The sequence below is a fragment of the Neovison vison genome, chromosome 4 (assembly GCF_020171115.1).
Source record: "Neovison vison isolate M4711 chromosome 4, ASM_NN_V1, whole genome shotgun sequence".
NCBI classification, from domain to species: Eukaryota; Metazoa; Chordata; class Mammalia; order Carnivora; family Mustelidae; genus Neogale; species Neogale vison.
In genome coordinates, this window is record NC_058094.1 from 208,185,075 (window position 1) to 208,210,382 (window position 25,308).

The following is a 25,308-nucleotide window of genomic DNA, read 5'->3' on the forward strand; positions in this document are numbered from 1 at the left end:
TAGGAGTAGAAATTGAGGATTGTTGACATGGCCTTTGGAGTGACCTGAAGTAGACCCAGTTGGAACAATAGCTTTGTAGGTAGGAAAGGAGCAGAGGGAAAATGGAAAGTTGATCCCTGAATTCCCACTATTCCCTTCCCATCTTATTCTGCATTTGTTAGTTTGGTTTTTGAGAGAGAGAGAAGAAATTTCTCTAAATGTAAAATCCTAATTGCTGCAGATAAGCCAGTATGGCTCCTTAGTTGGGGCCAACTTGACTGGGAGAGACAGAAGAGACTTCTGTTTTCTGGGAGCTGGACATTTCAGAATCATCTGTCATGGGCTTCCCACACACCATCTCCATGATGCAGGCTCGGAACTGGAAGGAAAGGGCAGAATTAGAGCTAGCCCCTTGTGACCAGTACAGAGGAAGTGACATCAAGAAATACGGGGTGGGGGGGCACCTGGGTGGCTCAGTTGGTTAGGCAACTGCCTTCGCTCGGGTCCTGGTCCCAGAGTCCTGGGATTGAGTCCCATATTGGGCTCCCAGCTCCATGGGGAGTCTGCTTCTCCCTCTGGCCTCCCCTCTCATGCTCTCTCTCACTTTCTCTCTCTCTCTCAAAAGAAATAAATAAAAATCTTAAAAAAAAAAAAATACAGGGGACAAAGAGATCTCTTTGTTTGTATTCCCAAAGCCTTGTGCAATGCCTTACACCCAGGATCTCTTCACATGGTTTGTTTGTTTGTTTTCCTTTTAAAGATTTTATTTATTAAAGAACGAGTGGAGGGAGGGGGACAGAGAAAGAGAAAAACAGACTCCATGCTGAGCATGAAGCCTGACACGGGGCTCTATCCCAGGACCCAGAGATCCTGACCCGAGCCAAAGGCAGACGCTTACCTGAATGAGCCAGCCAGGTGGCCTCTCCTCAGGTGGTTTTGAATACAAATGCCTAACCCTTAGAGCTATTCCTGGGTCTACATTAATAATTCCTACATATTTTGGCTCAGAGGCTTCACTGTCAGGAAACCTCCAAGCAGCACTTGCCTCATCAAAATACTCAAAAGCAAGGCCAGAGTAGGCCTGCCCACCCACCCCACCATTATTAGGGGGTGCTCCCAATTGGAAGGAATTGCTAGTTTTGTTCCCATCCAGAAGTTTTGAATCCATCTTTGTGGACTGAGGAAACAAAATAACTATTAATTCTCAAGGCAGGGAGTTTGCCCCACAAAAAAAAACTCTCTTAGGTTCGTCTAAGTTTGGGTTTTTATTAGCTCAGATACAGAATTTGGGATAGGAGGCCACTTGGTACCTTTAGGTGGTGAGCTGTGTTAGAGATTTATGAATGTGTTGGATTCTTTAGCTTTTGCATACACTCTTGCAAGCTGGCAGTTGGAAGGGAAAGGATTTTGAGCTTCTGAAATGGAAGGACTAGGAATTTAGGAGAATGGTTAATCTATTAGTTTTTCAGAAAAACTTTCGCTTCACATCCTGCCCCTCAGAGCAAACTGATTTTTATGGCTCAAGTTATGTTTTCTCTGGATTCTGTTACCTTGTCTCGGTAACCACACCCATCTCCCTGTGTTTACCAAGGGTTTCCCTTGTTCACCCCTCAGAACCTTTTGAGTGGAGTCTAAGGTGCTCTGAATCAAAAGTTGTTAGAAAAGAACCAGGTCTTACCAACGGGGTTTCATAGGAGTGTAAATAGAGAGCTTTACCTGCTTATTCATGAAGCAATAGATGATGGGGTTGTAGACACAAGCACTCTTGGAGAAGAAGGCAGGAATGGTGACCAGCCGTAGGTCCACCCCGTGGTTCCGGTTGTTGATCAAGTACATGGCCATCGCAGCATAGGGCGTGTAACAGAAACAAAAGGACCCCACCATCACCACTACCATCCGGCTCACCTCCCGCTCAGCCTTCTGGGTTGAAGCAGACTCCTGTTGCTGGGCTGCAACCTGGGCAGAGCACAGAGGAATATTCTCTTCTCCTTGGCCCTCAACTCCCACATCACCCTTTCCTACCAGGGGGGCGTCCCCTCCAATGGCCGCTCTTCTGTCCCAGCTTCTGGCCTAGTGCCTCTTGCTCTCCTTCCCTGAGGAAGGTGAGTGGAGACGGCTTTCTGGTCTGGGACTTTGGAAGGGATCACATGAATCTCTTGCCACACATTTGAGCCCTTCTCTTCCCACCATTCCATCATACTCCCTGCCCCCACTTCCTTCACTGCTTTTAGATATCCCCTCTACCTGGCTGGGGACGTTTCCAGATGTCTCCTGTTCTAAAGCCCTCACCCACTCTTCCCGCTCATTTGGAGGCCCCATGACCGCCGCCGTCCTGAACCTCACAAAAATCACTCACAGCTCGGAGGGCTCCCAGCAGCTGCGAGTAGGAGAAGCAGATGAGGGAGAGAGGCACAATGAAGCAGAAGATAAAGAGGAACCAGGTGTAGTACTCGCTGCGGTATTTGGTGCCCACGGTGTACCAGTCGGGGCCGCAGGAGCACTGCAGGCCCTCAGGGATGTACCTGCAAGGGACCAAGCACTTACCCACTGCGGGGCTCACCACAAGAATGAGTGGAGTGGGAGCTGAGATTCTGGACTGTGCTCTCCACTTAGAGGATGCTCCAGGACTCCCTGCAGGGGCAGTTTCTGCCCTTCCCAGCTGAGGCTATAGCAATTCCAACTGCAGGGTGAACGTTAGCACTTGCCTCCCACAGCCTCACCTACTCCACCAGCTCTTTAAAAGTGGAAGTTAGGGGCGCCTGGGTGGCACAGTTAAGCATCTGACCCTTGGTTTTGGCTGGGTCTCAGGGTCATGAGACTGAGCCCCACATCGTGTGCCACATTCAGGGCAGAGTCTGCTTAAGACTCCCTCTCCCTCTGACCCTCCCCGACCCCCACCCTCTCTCTAAAAGAAAATTTTTAAAGGTCAAAGACTAAGGTCATACCCAACTCTTTCCACCCACATCAACCTGAGCTCCTAGCTCAGCACCATTGCCCTACACCCTCACCGGCTCCAGCCAAAGAAGGGTGGGATGGAGACGCCAATTCCAATGGTCCAGGTAGCCAGGACCACCATCAGTGCGTGCTTGGAGCTGAAGCGGAAGTTGCCGAAGGGCTTACAGATGACCAGGTAGCGCTCAAAGGCCAGGAAGGCCAGTGACCAGCCTGTCACCAGACCTGTAGTGAAACGTGAGAGTAGTTGGGGTAGACAGCCCCACCCAGCCTGGCAAGCAGAGTGGCTTACAGACGGCGGAGCAAGAAGGGGTAAAGAAGGGATTGGACTAATGGTTGGTGTGGAGTTTGGGACTTGGTTAAACTTCTAGTCCCGGCTGCTTTGTACCCCAATGATAAAGAACACCAAACTCTCTTTTCCCCGGCTCCTCTTTTAGGGGCCCACTCTAACCCAACGTTCTGGCCCCTGCTTCTGATCCTGAAGCAGTTCTTTGTCTCCCCCAAGTCTCCTTCCCTGGCAGTACCTGCTGTAGTGCCCAGGAAGGCCTCCAAAGCACAAATAAGGTGCCCAAAGATGAAGTATCCGTGACAGCTGGCGATGAAGACGCTGGACACAGAGATGCAGTAGATGAAACCCCCCAGGGACACATTGACCAGAATATAGTTGAGCGGCTGTCGCAATTTTTTGTAGCGGAGGGTGGCCACCAGCACCGTGGCATTGAGTGGTGTCCCTGCAAAGAAGACAAAGCCCATGAAGACTGCCTGGAGGCGGAAGGCCCAGACCGGGGCAATGTGGTACTGAGGCCCATCCCATGGCCCCACCAAGGAGATGTTCTTGAACAGATAAAACTCCTCCTCCCCTGACATCTTACTCACAGGATGTCCCCCACCCTCTCTGATTCCTCTTATAGATTACTGTCCCACCACCACTTCCCCCGCCTCCAAAGCCCCTTTCGGGCTCCCTGAATGATCAGTACTGACCCTAAGCTTCCTAAGGATGAAGTTTGAGATTAGAGATGTGCAAGCCCCACGATAAACCTTTTGTGGCCCCAAAGCCGATTGTGTGTTCTGGGGAGGATAAAATAGTGGACTCAGAATCAACAGGCAGTGCTGGGTGCTGAAATGAACAGGAGTGGGCTCACGGCAGCTGAGTGCTAAATGCGTGCTGACCCATATTTAGCAGAGATGTGTCCACTTTCTGTGTGTGTGTGTCCTTTCAATGGAACTATTGAGGGTCCGCCTTTCCGTTTGGCTTCTGGAGTGACTATATATCCCTATACGTTTCTGTGCCCTTCTGCTCCCTTGTGGAAGGTGCCCCCTGAGACTGCCCCTCCAGAGATCTTGGGCTCACAGCCATCCTGGGAAGCAACCTTGGGCCACAGAAGGGCCAGGGAATGGGGAGCACCTGGGGTGGGAGCACCTCAGTGAAGGGCCTTCACAGATCAGTACAGGGGCAATGGGACAATGCTGCCGCTGTTTCTTAATGTGGAGTCTACGCAGGGAGGTTTTCTGCTCAGAAACCCCCACTCCCAGCCAGGCTGAGGTTGGTTGGCTCGCTGGCCCCCCACCTTGAACTCAGCAGTGCCCAAGTCACCACCGTGTTGCCCTGTCTGGTCTCAGACAGAAGCTGGTCCTGCTCAGCTCTCACAGCCGGACTCAAAACCTTGCCGGTGCAGCTTGCCCCAGCGAGGCCAGCTCTGCCCTTAGTCCTGTAAATGTGTCTCCTGCCCCCGCTCAGCAGTCCCTGAGCCCAGAGATAAAAGCGATGCACTTTAAATATAGGTATAAGGGAAAGTGAAAAGTGGCCCCTGTTGGCACCGTTGTTTGTATCCCATGAATCCCCCCACAGGGAAAAATTATAAACAAAATATGAAAAACGACTCCTGGAAAGCGCAATCAAGTACCCCAAGGCAGGGCAGCATGGGAAAGGACCCAATCCTTGATTGAATGAAGGGAACCATCTACGTGCGAATGGATTATCTACTGAGGGCACTTCCCAGTCTAAAGGGGCAGGGGACGGCTGAAACTCCAGTGGAAAGTCCCAGACTTTTCCACCCAGAGTCAGAGGACAGAGTCTGGAACTCCAGAGTAGCTGGAGATGGAAGGTGGGTCCCCTGGAAGGAAGGATGCCCCAGAAGAGGAAGCCTTCAATTCCGCACACAAACTCCCCTCCAATCCTAGGCGGCCTGCCTGCTGAACTATGCAAGGAGAAATGTCCCAGGAGCCCAGCAAAAGGTAGGAGCTGGGGCGTCTGAAAGCTGAGCAGAGGTTCGGGCTGCTATCCAGGGCCACAGAGAAAGAGTCTGGATTCGATTCCTCCATGTTAGAGGAGCAGGGCAAACCCGTCTGGCTTTCCATCTGAAATTCCAAAAGGCCACACCTTAGGACTAACATCTATGTCCCTTGAATCCTGAGCTAGACATGGCCTCTCCTAGGTCCATCCTGAAACCTTTCCAAATAGTCCCTTCCCACCTTATTCTACCCAACCTCAGATAGAGGGCCAAGGGGCCCAAGCTGGGAGCAACTCAGCCCTAGGTAAGATGGAGCTGGTGCCCAGCACTCAGGGGTGGGAAGGGTGGCGACAGCTCAGGCCAGATAGAGCCTTACCCAAGTATAGGGTCTTATTGGTACTGACGCAGGAGACAACAGACTTTCAGAGTCAGCAAAGCCATGGAGTAGGGAGCAGGAAGATTTTGAGAATGGGGCATGGGGTAAAGGTGGAGGGTAATGATACAAAAACGGGAGAAATTTTGAGTACATTTGACATACACAGTGCCCTTTTCAGGTTTAAAGTCACTTTATTAGTTTGGGAAAGTGATAGTATACAAAGGCTTTACAGAAGATTATGTCAGAGAGATTTAGACCAGGACTTCTCCCCCTCGACACTAGTGATACGTTGGATCAGGCAATTCTTTGCTGGGGGAGGGTGTGCGGCCATCTTGAGCATTGTAGGACGCTTAACAGCATTCCTGGTCACTACCCATCAGATCAGTGGCACCAGCACTGCCTCAGCTGTGAGAATCAAAATGTTTCCAGACACAAATATCCCCTGAGAGGCAAAATCACTCCCTTTTGCCCCTTCGCCTCCAGTTAAGAACCACTGACTTAGGGGCGCCTAGGTGGCTCAGTGGGTTAAGCCTCTGTCTTCGGCTCAGGTACTGATCTCAGGATCCTGTGATGGGGCCCCACATCAGGCTCTCTGCTCAGCAGGAAGCCTGCTTCCCCCTCTATCTCTGCCTGCTGCTCTTCCTACTTGAGATCCCTCACTCTCTCTGTCAAATAAATAAAATCTTAAAAAAAAAAAAAGAACCACTGACTTAGATTTAGACATATAAATGTCCTGAACCAAATGGAAGAAACGGTCAAGAGGGAATTTGTTTTCCCAGTCATTCTCATTGTCTAAAAAAGGGGGATTTTTTTTTAAAGATTTATTTATTTGACAGATAGATCACAAGTAGGCAGAGAGGCAGGCAGAGAGAAGGGGGGAAACAGGCTCCCCACCAAGCAGAGAGCCCGACATGGGGCTCGATCCCAGGACCTGAGACCATGACCTGAGCCGAAGGCAGAGGCTCCAACCCACTGAGCCACCCAGGCGCCCCACGAAAAGGGGGATTTTTATAAAGACTTTTTTTTTCATTTTATTTATTTATTTTTCAAAGATTCATTTATTTATTTGACAGAGATCACAAGTAGGCAGAGCAGCAGACAGAGAGAGAGAGGAGGAAGCAGGCTTCCCAGCGAGCAGAGAGCCCAATGCAGGGCTCGATCCCAGGCCCCCAAAACCATGACCTGAGTTGAAGGCAGAGGCTTTAACCCACTGAGCCACCCAGGCACCCCAATTTTATTTATTTATTTTTAAAGATTTTATTTATTTGACACAGAGAGAGAGCACAAGCAGGGAGAGCTGCTGGCAGAGGCAAAGGGAGAAGCAGGCTCCCTGCTGAGCAAGGAGCCCCATGCGGACTCAATCCCAGGACCCTGAGAGCATGACCTGAGCCAAAAGTATACACTTAACCAACTGAACCACCCAGGTGCCCCTATTTTTCCATTTTAGAGAGAAAGAGAGAGAGGAGCTGGGGAGGGGTAGAGGGAGAGAGAGAATCTCAAACAAACTGTGCTCTGGGCGCAGAGCCTGATGCAGGGCTAGAGCCCACCACCCTGAGATCGTGACCTGAGGTAAAACCAAGAGTCGGATCCCCAACCGATAGAGCCACCCAGGAGCCCCCAAAAGAGGATACTTTTTGAATAGTTTCAGTGTTTTTGTTTTCCTTTTTTTTCCCTATTCTTTTCAGTTCATTCATTCATTTATACTCCTACCTTTTCCAAAAGCAATTTAAGGGAAGTTTGTGGGAATCTGTGGGACACAACAAGAAGTCATGAATCAAATGTAGGAGCAAAAAGAAGAGAACAACAGTGGGGAGTTCAAAAGTCAGGAATTAAATTGAAATATGACCACACGTTCATGCTTTCTAGCTGCTAGAGTGGATTACAGGTATGTCCAGGACTGAACATTCAGAAAGTACAAAATAATATACAGTGAAAATCAGCTTATCTCGCAATGCAGTTCCCTCTCCCAAGGCAACCAGTGTTGGCTTTCGCTGCGTTGTTGATACGTAGGAGGTGACAGTGAACTTGAGATGTTGTGTTGTGACAATGTTAAATCTGTTGAATACAGACCCATAAGGGTTCTCCAGACAAATGAGTAGATAGGAGAAAAGGTCTACATGCTGACATGGATATGAGGAATCATCAGAGGATTTTGACCTCTTCCCAAGAAAAGCCACCCTTTCTTGGGAAGAAAGGGAGGAAGCTCCAAGAGCCACGATTTTCCCCCAGAGAATTCCATCTATGGCTTGTTAAGCACAGACAATCAAGTCATTGAAGGCCCAAGGTCCCAGTGCCCACAGCAGAGCCACAGTAATTTTAGCCTGAGGGGAAAAAGCGTATGGCAGGAGCCAGTGGATTCTTCTCCCCAGACCCCTGCCATCCTGGAGGAGGCGGAGTGTGTTGGGGGGGGGCGGTGGCTTATGACTGTCTCGGTAGTGAAGAAAGGATTACTGGTATTTAGTGGGCAAGACACTATTCCAGACAGGCCACAGAAGGAAGAACGATCCTGCCTCTAATTCGAACAGCAACCCCTAAAGAGAAGCACTGGCTGGAATCCAAGCCCCGTCTCATCCCTGAAACATTCTTAGCCCCTAGGAGCCTCTCTTGGAGCCACCTCACTTCCTGGCACATTTACCAAGAGGAGAAATTTGGGGAATGCTTGCTGAGGCAATGGAATGACGTGTTGTCGACTGTGCTATTATTTATAAGGCAGTTGAGAGCTGGGGAACAGCTTCCCAAAAAAGTCTCTTTGGTTTAGAATAGATGAGCTGTTGCCTTTGTCCCTGGCCACGATGAGTTAGCAGAACCGGTTGTCTGGACCTGCCCTCCTAGATCGAGACCATGAAACTTCCCCAGATACAAACGAACGCTGGCTAATCCTCTCTCTAAAGTGAGGGGCCATTCTTCCTGCCTATCCAAGATGGGGCTGGGCTCATTAGGAAGCCTGCTTAAAAGGATGGAAGGCAAAAAAAAAAAAAAAAAAAGAAAGAAAGAAAGAAAAAAAAAGGATGGAAGGCAGGAGGCTTTCTTTGGGCTAATGGTTTCCACTCAGAGCCAAGAGATGAGGATCAGCCCAAATATTTGTTGCCACGAGTGATTTTTTTGTGTACTCCCCTGAGACATTTCTTTCACATACTCACTCACTCATTCATTCCACAGACATTTGCTAAGTGATGTCTACACTAACAGTTGTACTGAGAAGGTGAGATTAATTTGGTGAAGTGATTACACAGAGTCCAGCGCATAGGAACACTTGGGAGTCTCTTGTCAGCAGGACTGCTAAGTGCCAGACATGAGGCTAGACCCCAAAGACCAGCAAAACAGGGCTCTGCCTTCTGTGGCCAAGCAGGGCCCGGGGGTAGTAGGTGGGGAGGCAAAGTGATGGCTATAGTACAATCAAGAATGAAAGACAGAACCTGGCAGGGCCCACTGGGTTCGCCCACAAGACCCCAGTTTCTGAACCTCCCCCTCACTCTCACTGGGAAACTCCCAGCCAGAAGGAACCCACCCAAGCCACGCTTAGCCTGTTGGCAGGTTTTTTTCCTGAAGCCTCCTGGGCAGGATGAGCAGGGCAGGCTGGGGTGTGGGAGGGAGTGTGAGTATTTACAGGATGTATTCCATCTCTAGTTTTCTAGAAAGTCTGGGCAGCAATGTCTACTGTGTTTAAAACAGCCTTCAGATTTAGATAAATGTGCCTCTTGTAAGCCAAATGCAGATTGATTTCCTATTCTTGTGATGGAGACAGGACCTATCTCACATGGTTGTTAGAAGGTTAGATAAGATCTGCAGAGCAAAGGCACCTGGGTGGCTGCCTTTGGCTCAGGTCAGGATCTTGGGGTCCTGGGACTGAGACCTACATCAGGCTCTCCGCCTGTTTCTTTCTTTCTCTCTCTCTCTCTCTCTCTCTCTCTGCCTGAAATAAATAAATAAAGCCTTAAAAAAAATCAGCAAAGCACAGAACCCACCACCCAGCCCATATTAAGCATTAAAGAACAACTCTCCTATTAAGTATTTCCCCCCACCCTCCTCTCCTTTGTACAGCATCTTACAATTTGCAGACCGCCTTCAATGGACATCATCTTGCCTGTTCCCCAAATTACACTGCAAGGCACACAGGCAAGTGTTCCTTCCCCGACTGACCGATGAAGAAACTAAGTCGGCAAATGTCTTCCAGTCAAGGTGATGTGGGTCAGGCTTCTCCTTCTTCATCTAGGAGGCTGATGATGTAGAGGTTTTATTTTCTGGTGGTCTGATCACGAGGAAAGAAAGAAGGGTTGTTCTTCATGGGGTGTGGGCTCCCTCTGACCTGGGGATGCCTGGGAAAGTGGAGGTTGCTGGACCCTGGCTTTTTCTCTGCCTTTTCTCACCAGCACCCCCACCAAAGTCCACGTGGTAGCCCGGGGGAAGAACCGGCTGGTCCTGAAGAGGGGGCCCTGCCTGGAGCTGGTGCATGGCTCCGCAGTAGGCCAGGGAGGGCCAGAGAGAGCCAGGAGAGAGGCAAAGCCTGCTGGAGTACAGCCCGTCTGGGCTGGTTGCCAGCCTGGGAGAACATTCCACCTCCAAGAACCACAAACCGAGCCTGCTGCTGATGTGGCAGGGAAGGCACATCTGGCCAGACATAGTCATCAGTGGCTCGTTGGTCTAGGGGTATGATTCTCGCTTAGGGTGCGAGAGGTCCCGGGTTCAAATCCCGGACGAGCCCTTATTTTCCTGATTTTTTTTTCCTGCACCCCAACATACACTGCCTGCCCCTTTTAGGGTTGAGGCATAAAGAAGGCCTAGCGGTGAGTGAATAAAGGACCCTAAGGACAAGCTGCCAGTCATTCTCCCCATTAGCCATGGCCCACATATACCCCATTATTTCCTCTGAGGCCAAATGGGGAGGGAGGCGACTGGCATCAGGAGCTGAGCTAGAGAAGGTAAGAGTCAAAGAGTTGTATTGTGTTAGGCAAAAAGAGCCTTTTAGAGGGCCTCAGGTGAAGGGTAAATAACCAGGACAGTTTTGGGGGGTGGGTCTGAGCCCAAGGTCAAGGAAAGACAAGCTCCGTGTATAAAATTCAAGCTATGAAATGCACTGGATTCGAAATCCAAAAGGTAGGATTAAAGTTACAATTTTGAGTCTCAGGTTTCCCATTGGTAAAATGGGGACAGTAATACTTTTTTTTCTTAGAGTTTTTGGGAGGAGTAAAGCAGAAATGGTATTCGAAAATCCTTTACAAACTATAATGCACCTTACAGACATAGGGATTATTTTAAATAATGCTAAAGATAAAGTAAATGGGTGGCTCAGTGGGTTAAAGCCTCTGCCTTTGGCTCAGGTCATGATCCCAGGATCCTGGGATGGAGCCGCACATCAAGCCCCACATGGAGCCCCACATCCAGCTCTCTGTTCAGCAGGAAGCCTGGTTCCACCTCTCTCTCTGCCTGTCTCTGCCTACTTGTGATGACTGTCTGTCAAATAAATAAATTTTTTAAAAAATCTTAAAAAAAAAAGTAAATGTAGAGACCAACTTCTGGAAACACAACAGACTAATGTAGCTATCTCTTCACCCAGTGTCCCTAAAACACACACACAGAAAGGTTGAATACAATAGGATTTAAAAATTAGTATCAGAGTGCCTAGCTGGCTCAGTTGATAGAACATGTGACTCTTGATCTCAGGGTTGTGAGTCCAAGCCTCACACTGGGTGTAGAGATTACTTTAAAAATTAAAAGAAAAAAAGAGCATTAAAACAAAATTAATATTTGGATGGGGTAACAATTTTTCTTAAAAAAAAAAAAAAGAAAGAAATTCCCTGGGTGGCTCAGTTGGTTAAGCATCCAACTCTCGATCTCAGCTCGGGTCTTGATCTCAGGATCATGAGTTCAAGCCCCACATTGGGCTCCATGCTGGGCATGGAGCCTACTTGAAAAAAAAAAAAAAAGAAGGAAATTCCCAGATATCAGAATTAAAGAAGGAATACAAAGCCAAGGAAAAGAGAAGTAGGGGACTCTTGGGTGGCTCACTCAGTTGAGTGACTAACTCTTGATTTCAGCTCAGGTCATGATTTCAGTGTTGTGAGACCAACCCCTGAGTGGGGCTCTGTGCTTAGTGTGGAGTCTGCTCGAGATTCTCTCTCTCTCCCTCTTTTCCCACCACTTATGCTTGCTCTCTCTCTCTCTCTCTTTCTCTCTCTAAAAATAAATAAAATCTTTTTAAAAAACAAAAGAGAAGAGAAGAGGAAGCTGTCACAGTGGCCCATGGTGGGTTTCAGAAACAGATATAAACCCAGGGACCTGGGGCTGTGTTTTAGTGCTTCTAGTTATAAGATACATTACTTCAGCCCACCAGAGATGAGAAGCTGGATCTGAACCTCCTACACAAAGCTTAGAACATCAAAGATCTACTTTGTCCATGGAAAAAAGATGAAAAATTATGCACACCAGTCCAAGGAACCAACAAAAAGGAATAGAAACACAAGTCATCCTAGAAATTAAAGTCTTGAGCCTGAGCAGATGCTTGTATTGCATTGGATTTATGTTACCTTTATGACACTCAATCTCCAAGCAGAGAAATTAAATCTAAACCTGGTTCAATACCCCTGGAATACCGTATAGCCCCACAGAAGCAAGAAAGATCTCTGTCATTGAGACACCTAAGTGGCTCGGTTGGTTAAGCAGCGACTCTTGATTTCAGCTCAGGTCATGATCTCAGGGTCCTGGGATAAAGTCCTGTACTTGGCTCCATGGGGAACCTGATTGAGGATTGTCTCTTTCTCCCTCTGCTCCTCCCCTGCTCTTGCTTGCTCTATCTCTAAAATAAATAAAAATTCCTTTTCTTCTTTAAAAAATTAAAAAAGAAAAAAAGTGCTTTGTTGCAATGTTTCATAACATAGGGCATTGGAACTCTCACTGAAGAAACAAACACCTACTGAAGAAGTGTTCACAATAAAATATCAAACTAGACAAGGAAGCAATCCACCATAAGGAAGAGTCAGCAACATAAGGAAACAACATGAAAAACACTATATAGTAAGTATACTTAAAATTATTAAAGACAAGAAAATAAACCATAATGAAAATGTTGCACTGTTAAAAAAAAAAAGCACCTTATTTAGGGAAAAAATAAAACACAAGGAAAGACATACCATTGAAATTAGACTCAATGATGCATTAAAAAGTAAACGAGACCCAGCTGATAAGAGAATTAGTGAATGGGAAGATAGAGCTGGTGAAATCATTCAAAATATGTAGAGGGGAAAGTGATGAGATATGAAATATGGAAGAATAGTTAAAAGATACTAGTGAAAGCATAAGACAGCATTAGCAACAAAAGACTATAGAAAAAAAGAGAATAGGGACGCCTGGGTGGCTCGGTTAAGCCGCTGCCTTCGGCTCAGGTCATGATCCCAGCATCCTGGGATCAAGTCCCACATTGGGCTCCTTGCTCAGCGGGAGCCTGCTTCTCCATCGGCCTTTGCCTGCCACTCTGCCTGCCTGTGCTCACTCTGACAAATAAATAAATAAAATCTTTAAAAAAAAAATAAAAGAGAATATCTTCCAAAGGCCAAGAGAAAGCTTGCCTTTCTATGCCCATTACATTTCTATTTAAATTGTATTAAATAAAGACAGTTGAGAATGTTCATCAAAGACTTTCACTGAAATGCTGCTAAAATATACCCTTCATAAGAAGGGAACAGATAAGGAAGGAGTGAAATGCAGGAAGGAATGGTGAGCAGAGAAATTTATAAATACGTTAGTGACTTTAAACAAGCCCTGAAAGCTACTGTTAGTGGAACGTAAATTCGTCCAACCGCTTTATGGATCCATTTGGTAAAAATCAGTAAAGTTTAAGGTGCACATATTCCATGACCCAGAAATTCTACTTCTCGGTATCTACACTAAAGAAGTGCTTACGTATATGCCAGAGACACAGGCACAGCACTGACCATTAAAACATTGTTTTCTTTTTATTTATTTATTTATTTTGTTGTTTGTTTATTTGAGAGAGAGCGCACCTGCAAGTGGGGCCAGGGAAGGGGCAGAAGGAGAAGGAGAGAAGCAGCCTCCCCACCAAGAGCCAAGCAGGAGCCCATGTGGGCCAATCTCGAAACCCTGGGCACCTCTGAGGTGTTGTTTTCTAACACAGAAAAACTGGAAACAGCCTGGATGCCCATTAGCAGAAGAACAAATAAATTGTGATATATTCAAACACTGAAATAATATTCAGCAGTTAAAATTCATTAATTAGAGCTAAATGAAATACAGATATATGCTAAAAAAAATGTGGAGAGAAGAAGAAAGTTTGCAGAATGTGTAAAAGTTATCTCTAGGCCCAAAGTGGGTCTCAAATTCTGGACCCGGAGATCAAGGGTTGCATGACCTACCAACTGAGGCACCCGGGAGCCCCCAGAGAGATTTTTTAAAATACACGAATCGATATTTTGTTGTTTGTGGATATAAACATATAAAGTAAAACTGTAAAACCAGGGTGCCTGGGTGGCTCAGTGGGTTAAAGCCTCTGCCTTTGGCTCAGGTCATGATCCCAGGGTCCTGGGATCGAGCCCTGCATCGGGCTCTCTGCTCAGCGGGGAGCCTGCTTCCCCCTCTCTCTCTGCCTGCCTCTCTGCCCACTTGTGATCTCAATCTCTCTCTCTGTCAAATAAATAAATAAATAATTTTTTTTAAAAACCTGTAAAACCATAAATAGAGGGGCTATCTCTGAATCAAATACGGCAAAAGGAACAGTTGTTGGATTTCAGTGGTGAGTATATGGCTATTTGTTGTTATATTCTGTACTGTGCTTTTCTGCCTGTTTGAAATATTCACTTTCTTTTTTTCTTTTTAATGGGCCTTTCAAAATAAGGGTAAAGGGGGATAAATGGCTGCATTGATCCCCAGAGGGGATGATCTGATGGGATGGGATTAGGGGGAGGCTGAAGCCAGAGTACAGGGATTACAAGGATTAATTCAGATCATCCCCCCTAAACTGATTACCTGGCTGGCATCCCCACCACTCCAGGGCCCTTCGCATATGCATCCCTGGACCACAGTCCCCTTCCGCCCATGCCAGCTAAGTCTTTACCTCCTGCCTCCTAACTTCACCCCCACCCTCAACCCATTACTGATTTGGCCGGGATTTGCCCAAATTTGGGTCCTGAAAACAGAGTGGTTCAGGTCTCTCCTGAATGCTCCCCAAATCAAGGGTGAACAGTGACCTGCACCCCAGGACCCAAGGAAAGATTAGTCCTAATACTCAGGATCAGAACTCCCTGAGGAAAGCCTAGATCACTGGATGTCAAAGTGGACAACTTCCTCTCCTGCCCCTCCCTCCATGAACCAAGAAGTCGACAGTCAAGGTCAACTGTTAACTGAACTTGCTGGTTGAGCCAGGACTACAATGGGCTGTGTTTGGGCAGAGCAAACAGCGACCTTCCAGATTATCAGTCTCCAGAGCTCTATGCCCCCATCTTGACACCCTGCCACCGCCATGCCAGGCCCAATATCCGCAGCAGACTCCCTGAATGGGGTCTTTGTGGGCTTCTTCAACAGCCTTTCCCCACACCTGGATCACCATGACCACAGGATCTGGGGTGTAATCCTGTCTTCTGAGGAGCAAATGAAACCCTCTTGATCTGAGCTCCTCATTTCTCAGAGCACCAAGCTGGGGAGTTTGAGAGGGAGGAAAAAAGAGGTGGGGGGAGGGAGACACTTATAGGGCAACGTTATGCTTAATAGGTCACATTTAACTCCATGTGAAATCATATATTGAATATTAAGACAGCATTCACTGGGTAGGTGAGAGATTTACCTTTCTCATTCATTGTGTCAGATACTTCGTCAGATGCTGGAGATACAAAAATGACTAAAGTACTTCCCAGTCTTCCAGAAGTTGGGCAGACACAGGAGTATACACCTGACCTTGACACCTGAAAGTGACAGGGGCTGCCCTAAAAGGAAGGATGGGAGGGGCACTGCTGGCCTCTACTGGTCTAAGGGTGGGCATCAGGGAAGGCTGCTAGGGGTCACTCCCCATGGATGGTTGAAGAATAAGTAGGGATGTCCCGGCAAAAAAGGGCCTCTTTCCTGAAGAATATGGAGGGCTCGTGAACCTGGACGCCCGTGGGTGTGAACACAGACAATGTATGTCCATAACCTGGTGAGTGGATATGGAAGGAAAGGGATTGATGTGTATGCCTGGCTCAAGCATCTCCTAATACACTTCTCGATGTGTTCGGACTGCCTGGTTCTCGAGTGTACTCACTTCTTTACTGGCTGAGACCTGGAGAGACGTGAGAACAATTGCCTCCTTAAGATCGCACTCACCAGGTAGATGATGTTCCCTGAATGAATGACTAAGTGAAATAAGCCCTCTGGGTTTCCACATCTCCTTCGTGTGAGAGCGAAAATCAGTAGTGCTACAGAGGCAGGGTGAGCAGGGGTGGTGGCTCGAAGCTCAGAGGGTGTGGGGCAGGATGGGAAGGCAGAGCGGTGGAGAGAAGAGGTCTTCAGGCAGCGAGGAGTGCGTGGGGCCAAGGAGCAGCCCTCCTGAGAGTCCCTGGCTCTGGCTTGGTGGGCGCGCGAGGAAAGCAGAGAGATCCGGGTCCTGCAGTTCACGGATCTTCGCCTTGACTTCCCTTCTCCTGCCTTCACGCAATCCTGGGACGCAAGAGGCCACCGCACAGGAATGGGGCTTGGTGGCCTGGGGTCCGCGTCCATTGCGGAGGTGGAGGACTCGGGTCCTGCTTGGTGGGCGTGTGTCTGAGCGTTTGGAGGAAACAGGACCAGAGGATTCGTCCCGCTCTGTCCTCCTCCTCCCCCATCGCTGCGCGGGACGGGGCTCTGACTCCGGGCGGCGAGGGGTCCCCCAGAGCGCAGCCGACTGGGGGCAGGACCCTCCGCCAGAACCAGGGGATCTTGTGGCCACTCCTGAGGCAACCTCAAGCCCCGAGTAGCTCCCGTCCGCTCCCCCTCTCCCACGCCCGGGCCCTGGGGTGTGTCGGGGGACTGGCTCCCTTGGCCTCTCTGCGCCCGCTCGCCTCCACCAGGTCCCGGAGCGCTGTGCAGGGAGGGCTTCCGGGCGGGGGCGGTGTCAGGTGGCCGGCAAGGCCCCGCCCCCTCGGCCCGCCCTCCCTCCCCCTGCGCACCCGGCTCCGGGTCCCCGGCCTGGCGGATGCGGCGTCTCCTACCGGCGGCGGCGGCGGCGGCGTGAGCGGCCATGGGGGCGGGCGCCGGGGCCGGCGCCACGGGCTGGAGCTGCCCGGGCCCAGGTCAGAGCCGCCCCTCCCTCACCTCTCCGCCGCCACTCCTTCCTCTTCTCCATCTCTCCTCCCTCCAGACCCTCTCATTCTCCCCCCAACCCTCCCTCTGCTGCTTCCACCTTTCCGTCCCGTCTTCCTCCCTCAATCCTGCCCCACACCCCGGGCCCGGTCTCCATCTTTCCGGGTTGGGTCTTCCCCACACCGGTCGCATCCTCCCCCCGGCGGTCCTTCGCCCCAAACCGTCCAGCTCTGGGGGCCCCAGACCCTGAGCCCACTCCGGCCCGAAGGCTTCGAGCGCAGGGCGAGGTTGGGGTGGACGAGGTCCAGGGGGAGAATGGACAGGAGGGGAGCGGCTCCGGCCCAGAACCCCTTGCCATACGCCCCTCCCCACCCTCCGCATCACCTCGTTCCCCTTCCACGCACCACCTCACCCTTTCAGCCTCATCTTCCCGGGCCCTTGCCCTCGCTTCCATCCTTGCCGGTCTCCTCCCTGTCCCCTCCCCGCTAAAGAGACACACACCCTTTCTTTCGAGGCTGGGAAAGGAGCCTGGAGCCGGGGAGGCTGTGAGCGTTGGGCAGCGCAGGGCGGGGGTCCCCTGAGGCCCCCCGCTCGAGGGGCGGCTGAGAGAGGAGAGTTGCAGTCTGGGCAGAGTGAGCCAAGCACTTCCACCGGGATTAAAAAAAAAAAAAGTCCGGGGCTCCAGAGGGCTGGAAGGCACGTCCCCTTCTCTCTCCCGGGCACCCCAATCCCCCTAGCAGCCCACTGTACCTCCTCTCTCCCTGCTCACAGGACCCACAGTGACCACTTTAGGCTCCTATGAGGCATCTGAGGGTTGTGAAAGAAAGAAAGGCCAACGCTGGGGGTCCCTGGAGCGGCGGGGGATGCAAGCAATGGAGGGTGAGTTTTCCAAAAAAAGCTTTGTTTCTCTCCCCTTAGTCAGTTGCCCTTCCCTCCTCCTTACCCCATCTGGTCCTTAGAAGTCCCAGCCAGGACAGAGCCCTTTCTCTAGTTCACCTGAGCCCCCTCCACCCTTTAGGTCTGAGTTCTACCCCTCCTCAGCGCTCCGGCTTTGAGGGAGGTTCTGGGCACATCCCTTTGGGGCCCTAATCACCAGCTAACCAGGTTGTGTGTCCTGGGGGAGCTGCCAGACAGAGAAAGAGGCCTTGTTGGACAAAGCTTTGAAGCAGCCTTTCAGCAGGGGGTTTGTTCTCACTGCCACCCGACCCAGATCCCAAGCTGTCTCATATTTTTGAAAAGCAGGGAAGTGAGCATGTGAAGTGAGCATTCTCTTTCTGGTGCCACCACCACTAACTTTGAATGTAAGCCTTTTGGCTTTGATTCTCTAGGATCTCTTCTGGCCTGAAAGAATTGCCTGGGAGGGGGCTGGTGAGAAGGCCAACCTTCCAACACTCACATATCCCCACCGTACCCCTGTGACTTGGCAGTTGCTGCCAACACCAGGCCCTTGAGAGGATGCCGGTCCGCTTCCCGGGACTTCTTGTGAAGTGTCCCCAGGTCCATGTGCACATTGTGTGGGCAACCCTGCTCCCCTAAGGGGGACAGATGATGCAGACAAGGGGTCCCAGATGAACCTTGGGCTGCTGTTGTGAGACCAGGGATTCAGAATTGTAAAACAAAGCAAATAATCAGTGTTCTGATAAAATGTTGCTATTTCAAGGAACTGCATTGCAGCAAAGGAGGGGATATTCACCAACCAGAGGCTAGGGACCACTCTACCCCAGGTTCTTGTGCATTAAAATAATAGGCTTTTTTTTTTTTTTTAAGATTTTTATTTATTTATTTGACAGAGAGATCACAAGTAGGCAGAGAGAATGGGGGAAGCAGGCTCCCGCCCAGCAGAGAGCCCAATGCAGGGCTCAGTCCCAGGACCCTGAGATCATGACCTGAGCCAAAGGCAGAGGCTTAACCCACTGAGTCACCCAGGTGCCCTGGTAGGATTTCTTTTACACACAAGTACAACCTTGGACTTGAATGTGAAAACTGCCCTATGGGCAGCGTGGAGGGAGGGGCTTCATAACACTCATGGAAGGGTGAGGCCTCCTGACACTCTGCAGAGAAAAGAAAGGTGGACCTTGCAGAAAATTTCAAAAAGCTACGTGAAAATACATTTGAAAGGGCCCCAGGGTTTGTCCGTTGAAATATTTAGAATCGTTTCATTCAGAGGTTTTCTTTCTCTAAATACTGATAGGCAGCTAACTCTTTCTAATTATGGAAAGGCTAATTTTTCCCAAGCCACCTGGATAATTTTTTAACTTTGGACAAACCTTGAACTGTGACCCTTGCCCCATTCAGCCTAAAGGCATACCCAGTGTCTGAATCCTTTCTTGAGTACTTGTCCCACACCGCAGGGACCACCAGGACTGGAAGAAGCAGGTATCCTTGTGCAAGCTCACATGGCTAACCTGCCCCCAGCTGCTCAGTTTGCCCAAAGGCAGTAATAGGAGGCCACCTGGTACAGTCCTGGTCCAGAAAGAGCCTGGGCCAGGTGGAGGCTGGGCGACCTTCCACCTGAGGACTCATCATGAGTGCAGGTCCTGCCTAGGGGCTCCTTGGGGGACACCAGGTGGCACTATTATACCATCCCTGCCCTGGGACCATGAGCTTTCCAGAGTTCCTTGAAGGACTCTGGAAAGGAAGTTGACTCTGAGCCCCTGGGATGGGTTTCTTCTCCAGGGGAAGTGTTGCTCCCTGCTCTCTATGAGGAGGAAGAGGAGGAGGAGGAAGAAGAGGTGGAAGAAGAGGAAGAGCAAGTGCAGAAAGGGGGCAGCGTGAGCTCCCTGTCTGTCAGCAAGCACCGGGGCCTGAGCCTCACAGAGACAGAGCTGGAAGAGCTGAGGGCTCAGGTGCTACAGCTGGTGGCAGAGCTGGAGGAGACCCGGGAGCTGGCGGGGCAGCATGAGGATGACTCCCTGGAGCTGCAGGGTGAGTGCCCGGGAGGGGGCCAGAAACCCTGGGCTCCCTGGATCCCAGGATCACGCCTGCTCCCCCTCTCCCTGCAGGACTCCTGGAGGATGAACGGCTGGCCAGTGCCCAGCAGGCAGAGGTGTTCACCAAGCAGATCCAGCAGCTCCAAGGTAATTCCCAGCACTCAGGCTGGAGGGCAGGTGTATCTGAGTGCTTTTGTCCTGAGGGTTTGGCTGAAGCCTAGCAGACGAATATAAACTAATTCAGTCCTTTCTCCTCATTTTCTGCTTACTATTCTCACTTTTTTTCTCCTCTCTCCGTTCTTTTTTCTACCTAGTAGCTGCTCTTCTTCGCATCACTGCCTGGCTCTTCTGCCCTCCCCTGCCCTTTCTTGCCCTCCTATTTCATATCTCTCTCTGGCTGACAAGCTCCCTTTTCTCTCCTCCAGCTTCCTCCCTTTACACCTATATCCCTTTCCCTTTGTTCTGGGGAGGGGGGCAGGTAATTAGGGCTGAATACCAAACCAGACTACTTTTCCCTGTCCCTACAAGGACACCATGGGAAGAGCAATGAGCCAATGAGAGGGGACTGAAGGGACTCTGCATCTTTTAAGGGAAGCAGGCGAGAACTTGCTCCCTAGGACCAAGCTTATGGCCCCAAATCCCTTGCTTCTAACACCCACATCCCTTTGTCTCTGGAAAGCAGCAAGGCAGGTGTCCCACATTCCACTGCACCACCAAAAAAAGAGGCAGCTTTTGTTACTTGCATGGACTTCCAGAAGGTTTAGGGGAACTGCCCTAGAAAACAGCAGGGACTCTCCCAGGAGAACTGAGATGAAACCAAAAGAGAAATATAAATGGAGAAAAAAGCAAGGCTGGGAACCAGGCCTGGAGAGGAACAAGCAAAGGTGTAGGAAGGGAGGAAAAGAGAAGCGAAAGATATAAGGCAAGGTAGATGCAGGAGAAGTAGACAATGAATGGGAAGAGGGTGAAGGAGAGAAATGGCTGGAGATGTGTTGTAGCTGGGAAAACTGTGAGCATTGGTCTCGAATCACCTAGATTCTTGGGTCCAACTCTGCCATGTTACAAGCTTTAGGATCTTCAGCAAGTCACTTTTTCTTTTCCTTAAAGATTTTATTTATTCATTTTACAGATAGAGATCACAAGTAGGCAGAGAGAGAGGGGGACGCAGGTTCCCCACTGAGCAGAGAGCCCGATGCTGGGCTCGATCCCAGGACCCTAGTATCATGTCCTGAGCCGAAGGCAGAGACTTTAACCCACTGAGCCACCCAGGCGCCCCCAGCAAGTCACTTTTATCTTTCTGAGACTCAGTTCCTTATCTGTACAATGGTGCTGATTTATTTATCATTCATTTATTGAGTGTCTATATACTTGGAGGACAAGCTATGAATAAGACAGACCAGATCCCTGCCTTAATGAAGAGTACATTCTAATGGGGAGAGGCAGAAAATAAACAACATAAGTTCAGGTGGCAATAAATGCTATGAAGACAACATAACAATATGATACACAGAGATGGAATGAGATGGGAAATTTTTTTTAATGGGGCAGTTAGAAAAGTCCTCTTTGGGAAGGTGACATTTGAGCTAATAAGACTTGAATAATGAGAAGAATCTGAGGGAAGAGCATACCAGACAGAAGCAACAGCAACTGCAAAAGCTCAGAGGCAGGAATGAGCCTCATGTGTTTGAAGGACGGAACAAAAGCCATTGTGGCTAAAGCAGAGTGGGTGTGAAGGACCCTGGTAAGAGAGAGTTCTGAGAAGCAGGCTGAGGCCAGATTACAAATAGCCTTACAGGCTGGCTGGGAGATTTGGTGTTTATTCTAAGTATAGTAAAAGAGACATGGGAGGGTCTTATATTGAAGGTGAAGCCCTCGGGACTTCTGATGAAATGGATAAGGTGGAGGGTGTTGGGGGGGGTGGGAATAGAAGAGACGTGAAAGGTGACTTCGCCTTGAGAAACTGGATGGACAGTGCTGTCATTTATTGGGATGGGGAAGACTAGGCCTTTGAGGGCTCAGGGAACCACTGGAGACATCTTTTTACATGTTGAATTTGAAATGACTATTGACATCTAAATAAATATGTTATAAGGGAACAGTTGGATATATGAATCTAGAACAGGGGAGAAATCAAAGCTGGAGATATACATTTGGGAAGCATTTGAATCCCTGAGAGATCACCATGAAATCACAGGGAGGTACAGGAAGAAGAGAAAAAGGCCCAGTCCCAGGGATATTCCAATATTTAAAGGTCCAGTAGAGGAGATAGGAACAAAAGAGACTGATGTAGGAGGATTTCACACCCTGGCCACCACGAGGAGAAAGTGCTTCAAGGAGATGACAATCAATGTCAAAAGTTGCTAAATCAAATAAGATGGCCATTGGATTTGGCAAGATGGAAGGCTCTGAGATATTTCAGGGAAGACGGAAGCCTGATCGGATTGGTATTAAAGTGGAAAGGGGAGGAAAAATAGAGAAGTGAGTATAGATCATTATAGATATACTGTAATAGATCATTACAGTAGTCATATTTTGAAGACAAGCAGAGAAATAAGGGGAATGCAAATGAAGTCAAGGGAGAGTTTGTTGGGGGCGGCTTTAAGATAGGACTCACTACACTAGATCATGTTTGTACGATTGAAGGAAACGATCCAGTAGAGCAGAAAAAGACCTTCGCTTGGGGAAGGGACATACTCCCTCACAAAGAGGAGGGAAGTCCGTAGAGAGGCATGTAGGCAACTACTTGGGAAAACAAATTCTGAAACGACTCCTTACTCAGTAGGGTTGTTTCTGCTGAGCCTCAAGCAAGCTAGGGACTGCAGGGCTGCTGAAGACGCCCCCAAGCCCCACCCCGCGGGAGGAAATAGAGACCGTCCTTGCGCACGCGCGTTGCCCGTTTCCGCCAAGAGGGGGCGCGCGCGGCCTCAGAGGTAGCTGGTGTTGACAGGCCGTTCCGGCCGCCACAGCCCCGCGGGGGCCGGGACCGGCCGGCGGCGGGGGGGCCCCCCAGGGAGACCGCTTGCAGGGGGGCCGACGAGATGGAGGCCATAACCAGTAAGTAGGAACCCGCTTCTCTGTCCCACAGCCCATCTCCCGAGCCCTCGGCTTTGGCCCGACGGACCCAAACCCCCTGTCAACCGGCGCTGGGTCTTCGGAATCCGGGTCCAACTTTCCCAACTCCCGGCCAGGGTCCGCCCCGCCCAGTTTTCGACAAGCCCCTCCTCTTCGGGCCTCCAAGCCCCGCCTCTCCACCCTGGGCGGGCTCTGCCCCTTTGCGCTATGAATTATGAGCTCGCTTGGGGGCGGGAGACTTTCCTCCATTCTCCAGTGGCTCTGAGAAAGCCGTTTTTATAGGGCCAGACCTTAGAGGGGAACATAAGGGAAGTTAGAACCCTAACAAACAAGGATGTAGTAGGGAAGTGAAGGACATAACCATGTTTGGTTACCATTTGATGAGTCTACATCACACAGCTGAAAAGCTGTGAACTCAAAATACAATTTAGGGGCCAGTACTTACCACAGGCAGCTCATGGGAGCAGTGAGGCTCCGTGATTTCTAAACTTCCAGACTGAATAGATGAGAAAGCCTGTAATTTTTTTAGTCGGGAAATTTTTGGAAAGACTCAGTGCATCAGGAAAATACTGTACATGAGTTTCGGTCTTCAATGTAGAAGCACTTAATACTTTCTGTTTGCAGTAGCCCAAGGTGTTGCTTTGGTGCCAGAATCTACTTTTCTACCACATCTTACTACATGGAGTCCCTCCATTCCCTTCTTAGGTATTCCTTTTATTCCATAGCGGATGAAGCCATACTTCGTTAATGGGGTAGAGAGACTAGAGAGCCAGTAGTTTCCAAATAATAAGTCTGCCTTTAACTTTCTGCCTCTAGAACATGGTAGATGCGTTCACTTATCCTCTTGACCATCCCTACCTCTGGGCTTTGCAGGTGAGCTGCGGTCTCTGCGTGAGGAGATTTCCCTGTTAGAGCGTGAGAAAGAAAGTGAACTTAAGGAAATAGAACAGGAGTTGCACTTGGCCCAGACTGAGATCCGGAATCTGCGGCAAGCAGCAGAGGATTCCGCGACCGAACATGAGAGTGACATAGCATCCCTGCAGGAGGATCTCTGCCGGATGCAGAATGAACTCGATGACATGGAGCGCATTCGGGGAGAGTATGAAATGGAGATCACCTCCCTCCGTGCAGAAATGGAAATGAAGAGCTCTGATCCATCCAATAGTTTAAATCTTTCCGATTACTCTGAGATGCAAGGTATGAGAAGGCAAGCCTTTTTCCTGGTCTATCAGTAGAGCCAAGCAGAGGGAGTTTGTCTCCAAGAAGATGGTTGGTTGAAGGTGGTCTTAGATCATGAATTGGGAACCTCTAGAGAAAACCTCCAGGTTGAATTCAAGACTCTAAGGGTGGAAAATGTACCCAGATGTCTCATAACCAGTCAGTGATGGTATAAGAAATAGCACTGTGAAGATGTACCCTGAGAATTTTTCTCAGAGAGCCATTGATTTGTTGATTTGACTGTGGGAAAGCCCTTCCTAAAAAAGTCCAGTTCCAGGATGGGAGGGTAAGGGACTGATCACCTTGGGAGACTCCTACTGCTCTGGCATGGCAGTTTGCTTGGCCCATGTTTCTTTTTTTTTGGTGGGGGGGCTCCAGTCCTCCTTCCAGGTCCTAGGATGCTAATGCTTAGGCTCCTTGAGCCCTCTCCAACGTAGAAGCTTTAGGGAGCAGCAAATCAGAGCACAAGACAGCTGGAGAGGAAGAGAGGTTATTTCCAGTAATACATGAGATACTAAAAAGCTTAGAGTTCTGCTTTCAGACAATGAGTCTCCCAGCTAGTTGCTAGGATTCATGACATCAGAGAGTCTGCCTTTATTCTGAGGCTAGATTTATGATCTGGGTATAATGGGAGGCGCTGTATTAGGCCAGGTCAAGCAGAGGCAATCAACAAGGAATCAAAGAACTGCAAGTTTTCCCAGCTGTAACAAGCTTCTCAGAAGAACCTTTGGACTGGTGGTGCCAGGAGAGTGAGGCCAGCACAGTGGGAAAGCTTGGGTTGAAGTTAAACAGACTTGCGTTCAGAATCTCAGTTGTGCTAATTAGCGGGATGAACTTGGCCTGGTTATTATCTCTCTGAAACTTAGTTTCTATATCTGTAAAAATTGGTTAATAAAACTTTACAGCCAAAGGGGATCCTGGAACAGGAAAGGGCCTTAGGGAAAACGGGAGAGAAATCTGAATAAAATGTTGAGTTTAGTTAACAGTAATGTATGAATGTTGATTCCTGAGTTGTGACAAATGTACCAATGGTAAGATGTTAACAATTGGGGAAACTAGTTGAGAGCCCTCCTGGGGACTTTTGCACTATCTTTGTGAATCTAAAGTTATAAATTAAGAGTTTATTTTTAAAAAAGAGAAAGAAAACCTTACAGGGCTTTTTTCAGGATTAAATGAAATGCCTAGTATGTTGAAGTACTCACAGACTAACTGAATGTGAGACTGAAACCATCAAGTCTAATGCTTAGCACATGGTTGGCTTGTATTAAAGATTAGTTTCCTTCCTTCCATG

The 25,308-nt window shown here is 49.2% G+C and overlaps 2 protein-coding genes and 1 non-coding gene across 8 annotated transcripts in view; 2 read left to right on the forward strand and 1 right to left on the reverse strand.

Moving 5' to 3' along the window:
• On the reverse strand, positions 1–16,737 carry OPN1SW (opsin 1, short wave sensitive). Its single transcript, XM_044247026.1, has 6 exons — positions 16,457–16,737; positions 3,456–3,802; positions 2,988–3,156; positions 2,336–2,501; positions 1,696–1,935; positions 1–358 (listed from the first exon to the last, which is right to left on the reverse strand). Exons 1-6 carry the CDS (start codon positions 16,735–16,737, stop codon positions 239–241), a joined length of 1,323 nt encoding a protein of 440 aa, XP_044102961.1. The 3' UTR covers positions 1–238.
• TRNAP-AGG lies at positions 10,169–10,240 on the forward strand. The gene has a single exon. It is a non-coding gene; the product is annotated as a tRNA-Pro (tRNA).
• CCDC136 (coiled-coil domain containing 136) overlaps positions 16,731–25,308 on the forward strand; it is a 26,381-nt gene continuing 17,803 nt past the window's right edge. For all 6 annotated transcript variants that reach the window (XM_044246523.1, XM_044246527.1, XM_044246525.1 and 3 more), the window contains exons 1-5: positions 16,731–16,787; positions 17,569–17,676; positions 19,474–19,722; positions 19,800–19,874; positions 23,673–23,996. In XM_044246523.1, the coding sequence (XP_044102458.1) occupies positions 16,736–16,787; positions 17,569–17,676; positions 19,474–19,722; positions 19,800–19,874; positions 23,673–23,996 (808 nt within the window). In that variant the 5' untranslated portion in view covers positions 16,731–16,735. The remainder of the gene's footprint in view (positions 16,788–17,568; positions 17,677–19,473; positions 19,723–19,799; positions 19,875–23,672; positions 23,997–25,308) is intronic.

Bases quoted from the DNA above. Each gene is read 5' to 3' on its own strand.
- OPN1SW (XM_044247026.1), bottom strand. From the start codon at position 16,737: ATGGCCGCTCACGCCGCCGCCGCCGCCGCCGGTAGGAGACGCCGCATC. The intron at 3,803-16,456 runs GTTGCCTCAGGA...ACATCCTGTGAG, and splicing joins GGAGCTACTCGGGGCTTGAG to TAAGATGTCAGGGGAGGAGG. The intron at 2,502-2,987 runs GTGAGGGTGTAG...GGTCCCTTGCAG, and splicing joins CCCTTCTTTGGCTGGAGCCG to GTACATCCCTGAGGGCCTGC.